The sequence below is a fragment of the Motacilla alba genome, chromosome 2 (genome assembly GCF_015832195.1).
Source record: "Motacilla alba alba isolate MOTALB_02 chromosome 2, Motacilla_alba_V1.0_pri, whole genome shotgun sequence".
Classification (NCBI taxonomy): domain Eukaryota; kingdom Metazoa; phylum Chordata; class Aves; order Passeriformes; family Motacillidae; genus Motacilla; species Motacilla alba.
In genome coordinates, this window is record NC_052017.1 from 91,208,849 (window position 1) to 91,226,612 (window position 17,764).

Consider the following 17,764-nt stretch of genomic DNA (forward strand, 5'->3'; position numbering starts at 1 on the left):
TGAAAACGATGAATCAATATTCGACTGGCTGGCAGGTTTTTGTAAGCACTCGCATTGCAAGCAGGGCCTAGAAATGCATTTCCTCCTTACAATTCCTGAGCAGAAATCTGAATCAATGGGAGGCTGAGGTAATAATATACCTCCCCCCTCTCATGGCTCAGTTGAAATGAAAATCCCGAAACCACGACAACCCGACTTTTCCACATACAAGTGTTTGTTCCTCACCGCTCTTCCCAAAACAGTCCCCTCCGTACACCTTTACCCTCCAGACTGTGTAGCCTTGTGCTTCCAGAGCTGGGGGCTGGAGGTGTTTACACACTAGCTCAACACAACCCCTAAAATCTTAATCTTCTCCTCGACTCTGAAGAACACCTGAACACACTTTTATGGTCAGCTATGGCAAAAAAGTAGTTTGTCACAAACACATACGGGCACAGAGACACAGCAGATGTGGCAGTGAAAAGTGAGGACTGTCTCAGCCTATGCTCTGGCAGGGGATGCAGGAGCAACAGTGTTAAAATCACCATCAAAACCTTAACTGGAAACTCTTTCTGGATCTTGATATCTACAGTATGAGGTACTTTGTTTTTCACGGAAATAAATTCTTGCTCTTGGTTGCTAATTAACCGAGTGTCTTGCCAGTGAATTTGATCTTGTCAGTCATTAAGTCTCTCACTTAAATGAAATTTTTTAGTCTTAGCCCTGAATCATAACGCTCTCTACGTGTTCAGAAAAGAGAACTGTTTTATTTTATCTAGTACAAACATATGTGCATCAACATTCTTCTCAACAGACTACTTCTGAACACAACCAGATAATTCAGTTTTATTTAAATCCAGTCCTTGTTGTCTTTTTAAAATCTCCAAGTGCCAAACATCAAGCATACTCTTGTTTTTTTTTCTGGAGGGTTTTTTCCTTTTTTTTCCCCCTGGTTAAATAGTCCATCTCCTAGAAACTCACTAAATGACGCACAAACATTGTTTCTGTCTGTCTTCAGGAAAAAAAGTTTTTACGTGATACAACTTGGTTTTATGCTATTTAAATTATTCTTTTAAAAAGATGTAAAACTACAGCTTCACCCAAAGACGTACAAAATTCTTGTTTGCTAAACAAAGTAACACGAAGTCAGAAAAAGCACCAGAGCCTTTCCCTCACTGCTTTTTCGCCCTTTGGTATGTCAAACTGAAACACAACAAGAATCCGTAGCGCAGAAGTTATAAAACGCTCAAAATTATTTCCAAGTCAAGTACTGGCTGACCCTAAGGCAAACCCACCCTGTCCAATTCCAAGCGAGTGCACCTGGGGCTCCAAAGAGGCAATGTGAAACTTTATTTCACTTGTTTTCCCCTCGAAAGGTCTCTCGAAGCGTCAGTAGAAAGGATGCGGCCAAGGTGTCCCGGCGGAGACCTCCGCCGTGCCGGTTTCAGCCCTCGGGACAGAGAAGCGCCGCTTGGGCATCACCCATCCGAGCGTCGGCCGCCACCGGCACCCCGGGGGCTCTCGCCTGGGAGCTGCGGACCGTCAGCGGCGCCCGGCTGGAAGGAGCGCGGCGCGTCCTGCCCGGCTGCGGTCCCAGCGCCGCCGACGCGGGCGGAGGGACCGCCGGCACGGCGGGGACAGCGAGGGGCGACGCGGCCGGACCCGACAGTCCCCCGGTTCCCCCGCACAGCCCAGGCTGAAGCCTGTCCCGCCCGCCGCGAGCTCTCGGGATGCAGCGACTTACCCCACGGTCCCCGCCACGAGCCGGGGGTGCAAAGTTTTTCCGGGCGAGCAGCGGCCCCCGGCCGCGGCGCAGGGCGGAGGTGCGGGAGCGAGCGGCGGGAGCGGGCCGGAGGGCGCCGGGGGTGGGGAGGATGCTCGGGCGGCGCGTCCCTCGTGATCCAGGTGGCGGGCGGGCGGCCGAGGGACGGGCGAGCCGCGCTGCCCGCTCGCACGCGATCCGCGCCCGCCGCGCCCGCCCGCGCCAGAGGGCGCTGCTGCCGCGGCTCCGCGGCCGGGGGGAGCGGGAGCGGGGCCGCGATCCGCCGCGATCCGCCGGGACGGACCGCCGTCCCCGCCGCGGGATCCGCGGGGGAGCCCGGAGGAGCCGCGACCCGGCTGCCCGCCGTGCGGTGCACCTGCCCGCGCCGCCGCGCAGCCCGGCTATCCCGGAAAGTTTAAAGGGAAAAGTGCCGTGCGGGTCGTTCCCCGCCTCGCGGATGCCTGGAACGGCCTCAGTGTCCCTGCACCGGTGTCTCTGCCGCTCTGCCCGGCCCTGGGGTCGCTGCGCTTGTCGTCTGCCGCTCCCGCGGCATCAGCGCGGCTCCCTCGGCATCACCGGTTCCTGCAGTACAGCACCGCATTTACCGGCTTCTCCTGGAAGCCGAGTAGCAGCTGGGATAATTTCTTTAACTAGCAGCGTTTGTTTTATTTCCCCAGAAGGTTTTGCCGACGGATTTCTGGTTTGTGCTGGAAGGCTGCAAGGGATCCCGGTCGAGCGGCCAGGCCTTCTGCGAGTGGTGCTAGATGCTGCAGTTCGGTAAGTACCTAAAGTGGCACTTGTGTGGGAGGCTTAAGGACAGGACAGACAAAACCAAAGCAGGCTGATGCAGAAAATTCAAGGTAACAAAGTGAAAAACAGTCCTCTCCTTGGTGAGGTGCCAGTCCTTTGCAAGGAGATCCAAACTTTGAAGCCACAACAGACTTCTGGGACTGGTTGCTGTGGGGACAAACTGCTGCTCCTCAGACCTGGACTGCCGAGGTGTCCCCTCAGATGAGGATGCAGTGGCAGGTACCAGCCATCGGACAGCAATGCCCTGCACCCACTGCCTTCACCCCGGACACAGCACCTCAGCTGTCTGCGCGATATATCCACAGGCAGTCTCCCAGGAAAGGTTGGTTATCAAGGTATAGGTGCCAGGAATATAGCGGGGGGGCAAAAGATTTTCTTTCCTATATGTATAATACAGGAAAGCAAAGAATTCTGCTTTTGCTAACCATAGAATAGCTTGGGCTGGGAGGGGTCTTTAAAGATCATCTGGTCCAGTCCACCTGCAAGGGGCAGGAGCATCTTCAGCTGGATCAGATTGCTCGTTCAAGGTCAAACATACCTTGAACATTTCCATGGATAGAGCATCTACCACCTCTCTGGATGACATGTTTCATGTTTCACAACCCTCACTATAAAACACTCTCTTTCACCTAGTCTGAATGACCTAATAGATGTTTCATCCATTATGAAGCTCTACTCTCAGATTGCTTGTGGTACAGACTGAATAAAAATGCAGTGCCTGAGCACTAATTTACTGGGGAAGAAGAGGAGAGGAGCAGGAGCACCAGCAAGTACTTGAGCCTTCTCCTCTCTAACCCTGGACAGCCGGTGAGGAGGGTGGCCCCAGCTCAATGGTTGGTCTCCATGGTTGCACTCTTATGGGTTCCCAGCTTTCCCAGCTCTTCAGGGCTGTCTCTTGAGTGCCCTACCACCTGACCTCATGACCACTATTAAGTCTTTTGCTTGACTGCTCACGTCTTGGTTTTAGCAGGGAAACTGCATTTTGACAAACGGACCCGCGTAATAAACTTCTATCTCTCTGTTGCCCATGTTGTTCAAGATGAGGGGAAGCCCAGGCCCCAGCCCTCCTGTCCTGTGCAGAAAGATGGAAGAGCCCAGCTCACAGGAACACTATTGTTCCAGCAAAATAGAACCAGTCAGTGTTGTTGATTGCTCTGCTACATCTTCCCAGACAGAGCCTTGGCTATAAAAATAGATGCAATAATCCACATGGACAGTTGCAATTGTAAATAGCATTCAGAAAGCAAAAATGGAATTCATAGTTTGACACAGACATATCCCCAATCCATCAGGATGTGACACACTGGCAGCCTGTCTGTGCCAATCTATGAACGTCGTTATTTACTTTTCCTCCAAATGCTATTTATGATTGCAGCCTTCGCTGTAAATTAGTATACATATTTTATATTGGACTTTGCTGAGTGGCTTTGGTGTTTTCTGCACTTATTATTTTCACAGGATTGAATGCATGTTAGTCTACTTGGGCCACAATAAATCTTCGGGGACTACAGGCTGTGCTTATGTTAGGAGGATTTGCCAGCATAACCATACCAGCAAAATCCTATCTGGCAGAGTCCAGGCCTGTGTTTGGAAAGAGAAATCAAAGGCCATCAACACTGAATAGCTCTCCACTAGATGGAACAATGGTGCTTCTGCTGCCAGGCCATTGACAGGGACTGATTTACCCAGAAGACAATTGGGGGGTGAGGGGATGGAACCCAGAAAGTGCTGGATAATGGTGAGACAGTCGTGGGATTGCTATTGTTCATTGCTCCTCCTGGTGAACTCAGTGCCACAGAGGAGAGCCGGGGAGCTGGGAGGTGTCTTTGTGCGTGAAGACACATCAGAGATCACTGACCAGACATGAACCAGCTTTGAATTAGAAATGGTGTCACCACATGGTATTCAGGTCACCCTAACAAATCTCTTCCTGAGCTTGTTTGACGGGGACTGAGGCTCCAAGCTAGCATATGTCCAGCTTGGAATTCGGGCTCTTTTGCACCTGTCTGCATTGATATGTCCAAAGACCATGGTTCAGATGCTTTATGGGAGCTTATTCCACGTACAGCTCAATGACCAAGCCTACCGAAAGAATATTTGTGCTGTGTTCTCTTCACTCCCTGGATTTTACATTTTGTTAAAAGTAATTACACTTGCCAGGCAAGAATTGTTTTTCATAATCTCATGCTGCTGACTGTTTATACTTATACCAGCTATGTGCAGATCATTTTTATACAAGTTAGGCTTACTGAACAACCGCCAGATACTTCTGTTTTCCTTCTTGAATTTTAATTGCTTACTTGCCCAGCATCTATTTTTAAAATGGAACTCTAAATGGAACAGTAAGTTCCTTCACTTACCATAGATGCAGCGGGACAGTGCTCTCCTTACTCCTCCTTTGCTCCTTCCTGCAGGGAATGTGCAAGAGTTATTAAGGAAACTCCCCAGTCTGACCATTCATGAGACTCACTGGTAGTATATAACACCAGAAACTTTAGCTGCTTCACCCACTTACTAAAACTTTCCTGAATGCAGTTTCAAAGCAGGCGTCTTTGAAAAGTCAGTCTTCTTCCTCCCAAACTCCTACTTCAAAACGTGTGTTCATCCAAAAGGCTTATTTGAACACTGAACTTAAACTCATCCATACCTTCACTTTCAAGACCAGCTGCCATCGATTTCTCATATAACCCCATTTCATCTCTGGAAAATAATTATCGACTTCAGTCTTCATCTGTCTTCTTACGGTCAGCATTATTTCAAGCACCTACATACTCACAACATCCATTTTATCTATACTGTTGCAGCTTTTTGACTCTAGCCATTTTCTTATTTTTTAATGTTTCCGATTATTTTTAGACTATTGGGAAGGAAGGTGATAGTATACAGGAAACTAGCAGACAGCTGGAAGCCAAGGTAATTTTTGATCCTTTAACTAACACACAGTATTTGAAAAAAGAGACAGACATTCTTAATATTCTCATAAACACAAGCATTTCCTCATGAAGCAACACTGGTTGCTTCTTGCTCTTTCCATACTGCTTTTATAAACTCTGAAAGTACAAAGTGATTGAAATACACTCAGTCTCCAGATTGCCAGAGCTAGCAATTTCAAACCATTTCAAATTAACTTATTTCTTTGAACAGAGTTTCAGAACGATGTTATTTCAAGGGGAGGAAAAAGGCATATGAGATGTTTGGATAACATTCTTGTTCAACTGCAAGCTGTCCTCACTCTGGATTTAACTCCCAATTTAATCAACTGATCATAATAAGTGCAGGAGAAGTGAAATCACAGCTAAAAAAGCATCTTCATGACCAGATACTTTGTTTAGGTTTTGTTTGGCGCTTTTTTTTTTTCTTTTTTCTTTTTTTTTTTTAATTTTCCATGTTGTGCTTAGCTGGTATAGCTCTTTAAACTTCTGAGGATTGTCTTTATTAACGTCAGCTGAGTGTGTTACAAAGCAACAAAAATTTAATTGTCTGAGCTACTTTTGCTTATATTTACCACTCCTTAGAAGGCTGCAGGTTGGTAAGGCTGACCTTTCCTTGAAGGCTTCTGAATGCTGCAGAGAGAAAAAGAGAACTTTGGTTGCTGTGCAGCTGCTGCCTTAATGCAGGAACCACTTCTTGCTTGCTTGCTTGGCGAGAAGCCTGTCTGGGAGCCTTGGGGGAAAAAAAAAGCTTAAACTGCTGCTCTCTGGTGCCTGGAGCAGCAGTAGAGCTGAGGTCTCAGATAGCATCACTCTGGAAGTGACAGACCTTGGAATTGAAACTTTTGTCTTCACTTCTCCACCAAGGGGAAAGTTGACTTTAGTAGGGGTAAGACCTGGTGTCCAGCTCAGAAAGTGTAAGGGGGTGCTTGGAGCACAAAAGCACCTTTACAAGCCACCAGAAAAAAAAGGAGATGAAAAAGAAAGACAAAGTGTCTTAAATACAGAGAGCTCAAAAGAAGAATGAGTGCTTATAACAAGATAGTTCTTGCATCCTTCTCTAGCTTTTGTCTGCTCCAGTTCTGTTTCCACCAATTTCCCCGACCTATCTTACATAGAAGTCCATATGAAGCTGTGAATTGCAGTAAAATGCAAGGAGAAACATTTAATTTAGTCATGTAGAGACTGGAGAAAAAAGAAAAAAAATGTTTAGAAATCTAAAGTCTATTTTCCTAAAGGAAATAAGCAGAAAGGAAAATTTGAGAAAATATTTATAACAACAAATTATGACATACCAAGTATGCTTTGTCATATTTTTCATTTATTGTAAGAAATCATACAGTCAGCTAAACAAACTCGATTTCCCTAAGTATTAAAAGAGAGTGCTAAATCAACAGGCAGAGCAGAGCCCTTACAAGTCATTATTGCTTATAAAAAATCAATAAATGGCTGCATTGTGTCAGTGGATTTTTAAGTCAGTTCATTCCACATGGTCCATCTTCCCTCAGACAAGTCAATTGCTAAAAACAAGCAATAAGTCATCCCCGTTCTTTTATTTTAATACTGTAAAAAGTATTTGTTTTTATAACCAAATTGATTTAAGACTCAGCCTGGCCACAAAACATTCTAAACAGATGTCTAACTTGAAAGACACTAATATGCTTTCTTTCCACACTGTTACAGAAATTTGGGGTGCGTGCAATCTGAAACCTAGACTTTAAAGCTCAAAGGAAAACACATTTAGAACACATATATATATATAAAATCATAAATAAGTATTTTTAATAACGCATTCCAGTGAATCGAAAACATGCTTGCTACTCAGCTCTGTAACTGAATTAAAAGCCACTCTGTCAGAAAAGTTGCTATGAAACATTGGATTTAGGTACAGAGGAAGTATCACTGTATTAGTACAGTGGATTTTGTTTATAGCTATGGAGGGCTCAGAGTTGAGAACATTTTTATTGACACATATATGAAGAATATGATGTGTTGCACAGCCCATGAGCTTTCATGACTGCGTGTAGCACTTCCTCTGGTAAGCATCCAAAATGTTTCATCCTGAGAGATGCAATAACAGAGGAGCACCAAATGCTTCTTCCTTTGACCTTGGGCTCTGAGTTATGACAGTATGGTAACCATATTCTCTTCAGAAAATTGCCTGCTGCCTTCCTCTGTCTGGTGCACTGACTGATAAAGTGGGAATTGCACATTCATCAGACTCTTCTGGAGCTTTTCCAGTAGAGGATTAGGACTGCTAAAGAGGCTAAGCTCAAATCAAAGGGGACAAAACCAACCACATTGAAGAGGGGAATCATCCTGATCTTTTTCTGAGTCCTGCATAAGATAGAGGGTATTTCTTCCACAAGGAAAAAGTTCATGGATCTGATACGAAGCTATGCCAGTGCACCTCATGCCTGCACACAACTCACTTGCAGTGCAGGCATAAGAAGCGAGTGTGGCTGGCAAGAACTGATCCCACAGTGCTCCACCACTGATTCTCTGTGTCTCCTAGCCTGCTCCCTCTCTACAGCCCTCAACAAGAGACTACCTGAGAAGGGCAAATGGAGCTGTTTCCTAAAGGAACCTCTGTCATATGCGGCAGAGTGATATGGGAACAAGTGCCAGGCTGTGATATGGATGAGCAAAAAGGTGGTTCTGGTCAGGGATGTCCTTAGCTCAGTTCTCAGTTCTTCTGTGGAGAGCTTCCTGAGATACTTGGAGCAGCCTTAAACTGCCCCCTCCCAAAGGGCAGCAGCCTGGAAACAGGATAGGGCACAGCTGACTTATGCTGAGGAAGACAGAGATGTACAGCAATTGTTGGCTCATGCTCTGAGTGTCCTTACCAATTTCAAACTGCCAGGGCAGCATTTACAAATAGTGTATGCTTGTGTACATGCATATAGTAACAAAGGGGAAGGTAGATGTGAGGACATGTTTGTATTTTCATTGAATTTGAAATGTTGACCACTGTAAACTGCAATTTGATGCCCAGTTTGAGCACCTGGACCTATCAGGTTCCTCATGGGGGATTTAGAGAAACAGAGCGATTGTACAACTGAATGAGAGCTCTGCATAAGCAACAGCTTCTTGCCTATCCTACCATAAAGTATAAATCTTGGTGAGAGTACCATGTGGTCTCATTTTCCCCCAGATGATAGTTTGGCTGTAGGTATTTTTTGGGCATGATTTTTTTTCCTAAAATATAAGTGTTACCAAAAGTGCAGATATTATGCACTGTGCTAACAGTAAAATTTAAATTAGGGAAAAAGAAGTGGAGATAGTATTACAAACAAAATGAAGTTACTGGAGTAGACTGCATTCCTCAGGGTTGTTGTAAGAGGACAGCAACCCAATTTTTACATCTAAAAGCATTTTGCTCCCTCAAGAAGGGGAGAATTGAGACAGGTGCTTGTCAATTCCTGTAATTCATGTCTTTCTTGGTTTTGGGTTTTTTTTTTCTCTCTCTCTCTTGTTATTTATATTATTACTGTAATCATCAGTAGTATTATTATTTTTTCTGGGTTTTTGTTTCAATTATCAAACTATTTTTTACTCAAAAAGTTTACTCTTTTTTCTCATTCTCTTCCCCATCCTTCTGGGGACAGAGAGTGAGTGAGAAGCTGTGTGGCACTCAGCTGCCAGCTGGGGTTAAACCACAACAACCTGGTAGTGGTTTAAACAGCTATATGCTGCTAGAAATCGGGTTTGGGAATACTGTAGCCTAGAAGATAAGAAGCAAATAGGAAGGCCAATGGGTATTTAAGGCTGAACATGAGGTAATCAGACATCTTGCCCTACCTCCTCTTGGAATTTCTATCTGAACACTGTTGGAATTCAGGAGCTGGTAGCTGTATGTGTGCTTTTCTGTATCTTTTTTTGTCTTTCTTTCTCTTTCTTGTTCTTCTAATTCCCTCTTCTTGGAACTTTTGAGTAACTTAAAATTGAATGGGCTCAGCATTCTTTAATTTGCATGGACCAAGTTAACTCTTTGAGAGGTATGTTGTATGTTAATTGAATGTTGCACTAAACCTTTTGCCAAAGTTTCTCGATTTTCTAAAGTTGCCAGTAAAGTCTTTTTGGTTATTTTGATCTCTTGAGGATATCTTGTCGGTATTTCTCCTGTATGTCTAACTCACAGTATGTGAACAACCATGAGCCTTGTCAAAGACCTCGTCAAGCGAGTTGTTTGGGGCCTTACACCAGTTGTCATGGGGTTTGGCTGTTCAGCTTTGCTATGTGCCATGCTACCTCTGTATCAACTGGCATTTTTATCAGCCATATATCATTCAACCATCTCAAGTCCCTCTTCTGCCAGGTCATCTGGCAAGTTTAATGCTTTCATCTTCCTCTGCTGTCACCCTTGGCCTTTCATTCTCTGTGTCCTCCTTTACCTTTTCCTTACTTCAGAGACCCATTTGAAAAGTCCTACAGGTTGGCCCAAAGGCCTCCCTTTCCTCATTGAAACCAGACGTTTGGTCTTTCTTTATCTCAGCAGGTCAGTACATTTCAGGAACAGGGGAAAACGTTGTGTTTGGTAGTACAAGGCTCCATGGAAAAAATACAGCCAAAGTGTTGTTTCAGTGTTTCTTTGCCATCTTCTTCACTGTGATTTATAGGGGACTTGAGACAGTGATAGATAACTGTACTATCAACAAATGTTCTGAAATGATATATACTGAAAATTCAGAAATATTTTGTGAGGTCCGTGATTCCTTTATGAGCCACAAGGTATTTTGTTGAAAACAAAATAAAACTGTGCAGTGCTCTGGTCTTGAGTGTTTCTGTGATGGGGCTCATGGTGTGTTGGGATGGCCCATGAAAGCCAGCTATGAAGCTCTGCAGGAAAAGCAAAGGCTAGGTTAGAAAGCTAATGCAGGGGAGATGCAGGGACTGATTTGATTGATTCCAGGCAGCAAAGGGGAAATAAGGTAGGTTTTCCCTTTAGATATTAAATACTTCTAGATGCTATGGCCAATTATAAAACACACTTAATACAATTAATTATGGAATTGCCTAAACTCCTTGGTGGATACTTTAGATATTGGGGACAAATTTTGCCATCCTTTGTAAATACAGGATGCACAGTACTAGCAGGTCTCATGTTGAGTATTCTGAAATTACCTCAAAGGCAATGAAATGTTAGAGTTTTGGTGTGGCAGGTCAGCTGAACTGGATGGCTCTAGACCTTTACACTTATTTCTCCAGCTTTGGCCGTTCTGGCTTTGTCCTTTGCTTTCTCAGATACTCACCACTAGAGCTGGGGTGGGGGGGATTGCTGTCTTTTTTCTAAGCATGCAAGAGGCAGACTTTTAATCTCAAGAAATAAAGAAGACAAACCAGATTAAAACCAGACTGAGATGGCACACATAGAAGAATGTGCAAGTGTTCACATTCATTCATTTTCACTAGGGTGCTAATTCTGATATTCTAGTAATAAAACAGAGTCAAATAAGTAACATACAGTCTTTTCCTTAGGGAATCCTAAGGAAAGTCTTCTGGCACATTTGAGTTTTGAAATCAGCATACCAACCCCGGGCAGAGAGCAGATTTTACTATCTTCCTGAAATGTTGCCGACAGGACAAGTGTTCTCAGGGGAAGGAAGCTGGCTGATGTTGGAGCAGGAGGATAGTGTGCCATCTCCCATTTCTGCAAAGTCTTGTCAGGCGTCAGCTATCTGGTGCACTCTTTCAGGAGAAGTCGTCAATCTTGTTTCTTGGCACTTGTTGTCTGTCATCAACATCTCCTCTGTTGGCCATGCCTAAAAGTGTGGATCTGAATAAGTGTACCACGCCAACAATCCTGTCCAATTTCAGAGCTGGGAGACATGACAGGAGTCTTGCCAAGAGTGCTGTTTGCCTCAAGTGGTGTTGTTGGCCACTTTCAAATCCTTGATCATTTTATGCTGTAATGTCACATCTGCAGCCTTAAACAAGCATTACAGTGTCAATACCACCAAGGGTGCCAGTTTTATCTGTCCATACAGGATTGTCTGCATCATCACTTTATCCCAGGGGCAGGCATCTGTTGTGTGTGATGACCAGGACCAGCTGATAAACTCCAGAAGGATTGCCAGTGTGTGCCTGTTGACTCCTAGATTGTGCAACTTGGCCATACCACAACGTTACCATACCATTGGTTCACTTTGACCCCAAGAGTGGTAACATGCTTCACATTGCTCCCTCCACCCCTCCCATTCTTCCCATGAAGCAGCAGGTGGTGCCATGCCTTGAAGCAAGAGGCAGCTGCAGAACAGCAGGCCTTTACAAATGTCTAGCCAGTCCTTGAGTGCACTCCTGTGGATGGAGCAGGTTTGCATATCCCTCTGAGACAAGAGATCACCTTGGGCAGCAGTGGGATTTAGAGCTGGACTCTTAGACAGGGGCATAATGGGACAAGAGGTTGTATCTGGCTCCCTCTGTCTTTCATAGGACTTGGACTACAGTCCTACATCAGCACTATTGCCAGAGCCACTGTGGTGTGGGAAGCTCATCTACCATTCACCAGGATTCTGATCATTTTCTTGCACTGTCTTTCCTCAAGAACTCTCTTTAAATCTCCTCCATACGCCACTTTTCTCCAAATGGAAAGCCTTTGCTTGCTTTTGAGTGTCCAGATGTGCAGATTAGTTTTCCTTGTTTGGGAGTAAGAGGTTCAAGACGTCTTAAGCATTTTGGTATGTACGTCTGGGAATTGAATCCACTTCCTTTTACAGTTAACTTGGCAAAAAGGCATATATGTATAAATTTGTTGGTGGAGCAGAACTTAATATTATGGTCACAGATTTATACTAGTGGTGAGAAGCACATAATAATGCTCTTTTTGCAAACTTGTTGATAGTTTTGAACTTTCAGAACTTTTGCTTATATTGTTCTTCACCTCTGCCCTTGAGAGGTTCATCCTGTATATTTAAGGACAGAAAGCCACATGCAAACTGGTTGTGTGTTAGGTTCTTAGTGAAAGAAGCTAGTACTAGAAAAAATCGTGGTGAGTAGTTATAGTATTGTCACAGCAACTTGTGCTTTTCCTGTGTTCTAAGCAATTGAACTAAGAGAAACAGATTTGTGACTAATAGGTAAAATGACAGGGTGCATCCCATTTCCTTCTTCCTCTCCTGCTCCAGCAGGATCTACTAATGTTATTCACATTCTTGTAACTTTTAAGGACAGTGAACAATGTTGGCTTAAATCTTTGTTCTACTTGTAATGTTATTCTGTGGAACTTTTGGGGGAAATACGCTCCTAGAAATTTCAGTACAGTAATTTGTCCAATTCCATTTGAGATTCTCTTTTTTGACTGATAATTATTTATAATTAATTTATGTTGTGTTGTGTCACCAGTTATTTGAACAGGAAGTATGCCATCTGATGGTTTGCTGTGATTCCTAGATATGGGTGAATTGAACTAAAAAGTGGAATACTACATATGCTGTTGTGTCTGAATTGCACTTTGTTGCTTTCTTTTCTGTTTTCATTTGATCATTGTAATATGGGAGTGCTTAAACCTTTTTCTGCCTGGTATTTTACAAAATGAGTGTTGTGATACAAGCAAGTCAACTTAAAAACCAGGAGGTTTCAGAAGGAATAATCCTCTTCTACTGTGTATTTCTGAATCTTACCTTTTGTAAGATTGTACTTATGTACAGTATGAATTTCATAACTTGCCTTGAAAGTTTTAAATTTTGAAAGTAGCTCTTGAGAGAAAGGTGGTAGAATGGCAGTGGTTTTCCCCCTCCCCCCCACATTTGAGAGTACCACTTCCCTTCATATTCAGGGAAATAATTTCGGGTAGGAGTTTACCTAATAATAGTTGGGTTTGTTCAGTCATTAGATGATTGAAGTTTTCAGCCGAATATAATTAAAGCACACAGTTTTTGTATGGTCAAGTACAGCTCTTCATGCTCTGCCAGAGCTTCAGTTGTGATTGACTGCTGTGGAATGTATGTCTTCTTTTGGTGCTAATTCAAGTGACCAGAAATGTGCATTAAAATGGTGTGTTCTCTGAAATGCTGTTGCAGCTGTAGCCTTGTAGCCAGGTGGTGTCTACTATCAAGCTCCAACCTGAGTTTTTTAGTGTGCTGTGCTCAATAGAAATGGTTTAGTATTCTTGAAAAGAACTGAAATGAAATCTAGCAGGATATTTGTGGGACTTAGATTTGTATTCCAGTCTTGAAGGTGGTATCACATAGGATGCTGGTGAGAAACCTGTCTTTCCTCAAATGTGATAAAATGCTAAGCACAGTTTAAAATTATAATCTCCCTTTTAGCTTGCTTTGATTTGTGGCAGAAGACCCCAAATGGATGTTGAATACTTCCAAGTTTGTCTAAGAAAAATCGAGAAGGCACAAGTGGTTTAGGTTAGTAGTTTAGATAAGTCTCCCTCTTAAAGTTGTCCTGCAGGCAAATTGCTGGTGCCAAGGGTGGCAGTGCTGTACCACAGCATGGTACTTGACGTCAAGTGTGTTCAAATGACAGACTAAGTTAGGTATGCTAAAATGTCTACTATTCCCAGACTATATGCCCTATTTTGAGATGAGCAACTACTGGTGAATATGAAGAAGGAAAAATAGTCAGTTATGTTAGCTTTTGTGATTTTTTTTTTTTTTGTTTTGGCTTGGGGTTTGGAGTTTTTGGTTTTGTTTGTTTGTTTGGGGGGTATTTGGGTTTTTTTAGCTTTCTGCAAACCTGTGAAAACAGGATGAGAGGAAAAATTTTGAATTTTTTATTGAGTTTGCTGCAAGTGACATAAGGCGTTTTGCCTTTTTGCTCACACTTGTTTTTAAAGCTTTCCTTTGAAAAACAGGACATGTAGATTTTGCAAGATAAGCTGGATACACTGTGTGACCTCACTGGTGACAGAATAGAGGGGAGAAATTGAAGAGCTCTCTAGACAGAAAAGTGTAAGTGTGTCTTTATGGAGTAACTCTAGCTTTTGTTACCTAACATTAGTCTGAATTGTTTGCTAATGGCTTCCGAACACTGGATGCTGTAAAGGAGAGGAAGGTTGAAGTTGTCTGTGTGATGGGGTAGCAGATGGCTTAGCAGGAACAGGAAGTTCATGCGTTTGGCCAAAGTTATTGGGCTGGCTCTTGCCGGCAGGGAACTAACTGACTGGGAATTTCTTGGAAATAGGAACATTTCTTGAGGAAACCGTTCTTGTATGGCTTGAGGTGTTGTAGAGATGCCATAAGAGTAATTGTGGATCCTGTTTTCTTCCTGATGCTGTTTTTCAAAAGGTTGATTTCCTTTTTCTCCTCCTTGGCCAGAGTTACATAAGTGAATCTCCCTACTCATCATGATGTTGTCCAGACCAGCATGCAAAACAAAACTTAGTAAACTTCAGCTTAGTTTACCTGGCCTACTGCAAAAGTCCTATTTGATGGGGATTTAACTTGTATTGGAGGAAAAGGTAGGTGTTTATTAGTCATTGAAGTTACCTTTTTTTAGAGACATACTATGTTATGTTCCATTAAGAAGAGTCGTCATGCTGACCAAAGTTCCATGGACATCATGTGGAGTCAGAAGGGGAAAATGAGTAGAGAAGAAGGTAAGGAGGCCTCTATTCAGCACAGACAACCAGTCTGAGTCCTTTAAAATTGATTGGATGACAAGGGTTGTTATGCTGTGTTACTGAACTTTCATTTTTTTATTTGGGGAAATAATTTCATGTATGAGCTTTTTTAATAGTTGGGTTTGTAATGGAAAGTAATGGAACTATCTTCCATTGGAACTACACTGGAGGGAACTCCAGTCTCCTAAGCAACTTTTTGCCCACTATTGAAAGTAGAATCTGGTCCATCTTCTATGCATCGACCACCAGTTGTTCCTCTACAGGTACTCCAGCTAGGAAAGGGAGATACTCCTTGTCTCCTTTTCTTCCAGTATTAATGGGCCATGGACAGGAAACTAGCTGTGTCCTCTTTCCTGTGTATTCCTTTTGCTGGGAAACGATAATCTGTGTTGGGGAGACAGATGCAGCTGGCACATAACTACCAAAGCCTCAAACACAGAAGTAGGAATACTCTACAGATCTGAAAAGAGCAATCTGTGATTGTGTCGTTCCATGTGTCATGCTTGTTTTGCTCAGCTGTGAACATCGGTGAGGAGACAGCTTCATTTCACACTCGAGCCTCCTCTGCTGCAGAGGGAAGAGTGCAGTTGCCTCCTGAAGTCCTGCTCCTTAGCATGCATTACTTCTGCCTGCAAGGAGTACCTGCTGCTCTTACAATTCATCATCCATCTTCTTCTCTGGGTGGGCAGGGAAGAGAAGGATTAAGGCAGTGAAAGCATGGAGAAGAGCAAGGGAGAATGGTTTGAGAAGAAAGTAATCAAAGCTGTTTAGGAGACAAGTGAGTAGAGCTATTTCCCGTAAGGCCATCCTTAACCACTACTGTGGGAGCGCCCATACCCTCTATACAGGTGAGGTGCATGGTTTCAATGAGATTATCCTCTCTAGGGCAAACCCCTGCACCAAGACACTGCCAGTTGTATGACAGACTGACTGTGAGGTTTGAGAAATTCCTTTTTCATCCTGTTTAAGTGCCTCAATAACCCATTAAAAGCTTTCCCATTATTGTTTTCTGCAAAGTAAGTCCATTTGTTCTGGTTCTTTTCTCAGTAAAGACAAGTAATCACTATTCCATTGTAAGTCCTAATGTAGGACTTAAGTTTCTCCTAGAAAAGAGAAAAAAAAAATATAAATAAATAAAACCCAGAAAAAACCCCGGTCTCCTTTCTTTTTCCAGACATCATTATTTCTACAGTTCTCATCATTCTTGCTGCCCTATTTGGGTTCACTTTTGGTCTTGTATTTAAAACTAGGCATTGCTTCAGTTCAGCAGTAGCCTCTTACCTGAAACCAGAACTCCCACATGGCCAGACCAAGATAGGCTGATGCTTGTCCAGCTTGGTTCATTTTTTCAGTGGAAAGGTAGGTAAGATGTGAGCAACAAAGCAGTTTACTTCTGTTTTCCTGGAGAATATGTGGGCTGGGGAACACAAAGATTCCAAAAACCTAGTAAATACAGAAATTAAGTGCTCCTATCTATCTTTAATAAAGACTTGTAAAGTTACCAGTGGATACTTTGCAGACTTCTAAAAAATCTTTTTTGCTACATTCAAATATTTGGAAAGAAGGCAAAGTACATTTTTGTCCCAAAACAGAACTCAACTCTGTATGTAATTTCTCTTTCTTCAAAGGTTATAGAGAGCTTTTCAAAACAACTTATGATTTTTTTTTCCATAAAAAGACTCTTCAAGGTAAGATACAACCACTTCTTTAGAATTAGACAGCCGCAAGCTGCTCATTGCTTTGTGTTAATTCTTGTGTATTCCTTATATGAGGGGCTATTACAGCAAGGAGTGACAAGATTAATTAAAACAGCCTGGCAAAGCTGTTTAGGGTAGGGGACCTGCACTGGAATACCCTTAGCCATATTTGAATGAAGAGCTTTGCAGATTGTGTCACTGGTGGCAGTCATGGTCAGGACATTTTCTAGCCTTAGCAGTGCCAGCCTTGTGCAATATTATTCCCCATAGATTTAAGGATGACAAGTCTCAGCAGGAAGAAAAAATTAAGCACTGGTGATTTCTGGTGGTGTTCTGCAGCAATTTGGAAGCTTTCCACCTTCAAGGCTCCATTTCCCAGTATGGAGAAAGACTGTGGCTGGAACTGGTACTTCTCAGTGCTGCCACTGGTAGTTTTATCTTCACTAATGATGTTGGGAGGGAGAAGCAGCAGTGGGAGATATTCACTGTGCATTGCAGAAGGCAGACCTGTAAGACTTCTACTTCATTCTTACCACCTGTTTTCAAAATGCAGCTACAGCATGAGATCTGTCCCTGAGCAGATTGCAGAGACACAAGTTAACCAGCTGTTGAAACCTGCAGGCTGCTACCAGCATCTCTACGTGCGTCTTGCTCCTCAAATGACCTCTGTGTTCTCGTGTTTTTTCTCTATGACATGTGCCATCTTACCTAAACTCCTCACAAGAGCCTGTGCCATGTAGAAACTGAAATCATTGATAGAAACAAGCTCTTTTCCCTTCCAGTAGCTGACTTGCTTCCTGTGATCATCTATGGGAGAAGGGCAGATGGCTCAGATCTTTGCATAGGAAAAGGAGTGGACTGTTCCTCTGCTAGTCCCAAGAAGGTCTCTCCCACTGCAGTGAGACAAAGAAAAGAGGAAGCACCCCCAGCAGTCCCTCTTGCATGCCAACTGGAATGCTGTCGTTTCTGAGTCACCCACCGCTAAGGCTCTGAGTGCTCTCTTCACATCCCTCTT

General features: G+C 43.4%; 2 protein-coding genes across 3 annotated transcripts in view; one reads left to right on the forward strand and one right to left on the reverse strand.

Annotated features, from left to right (window-relative positions):
- AHRR (aryl-hydrocarbon receptor repressor) overlaps nt 1–1,909 on the reverse strand; it is an 89,871-nt gene extending 87,962 nt beyond the window's left edge. Inside the window, exon 1 of one of the 2 annotated variants that reach the window (XM_038126154.1) lies at nt 1,724–1,909. The gene's annotated coding sequence lies outside the window, so the exon portion shown is untranslated. Of the gene's footprint in view, nt 1–1,274; nt 1,403–1,723 lie in introns of those variants that run through there. The other variant, XM_038126146.1, reaches the window with a different exon arrangement.
- LOC119696528 (Krueppel-like factor 13) overlaps nt 1,348–17,764 on the forward strand; it is a 35,306-nt gene continuing 18,889 nt past the window's right edge. The window contains exons 1-2 of the mRNA XM_038126277.1: nt 1,348–1,802; nt 2,419–2,518. Coding sequence (XP_037982205.1) covers nt 1,381–1,802; nt 2,419–2,518 — 522 coding nt within the window. The 5' untranslated portion in view covers nt 1,348–1,380. The remainder of the gene's footprint in view (nt 1,803–2,418; nt 2,519–17,764) is intronic.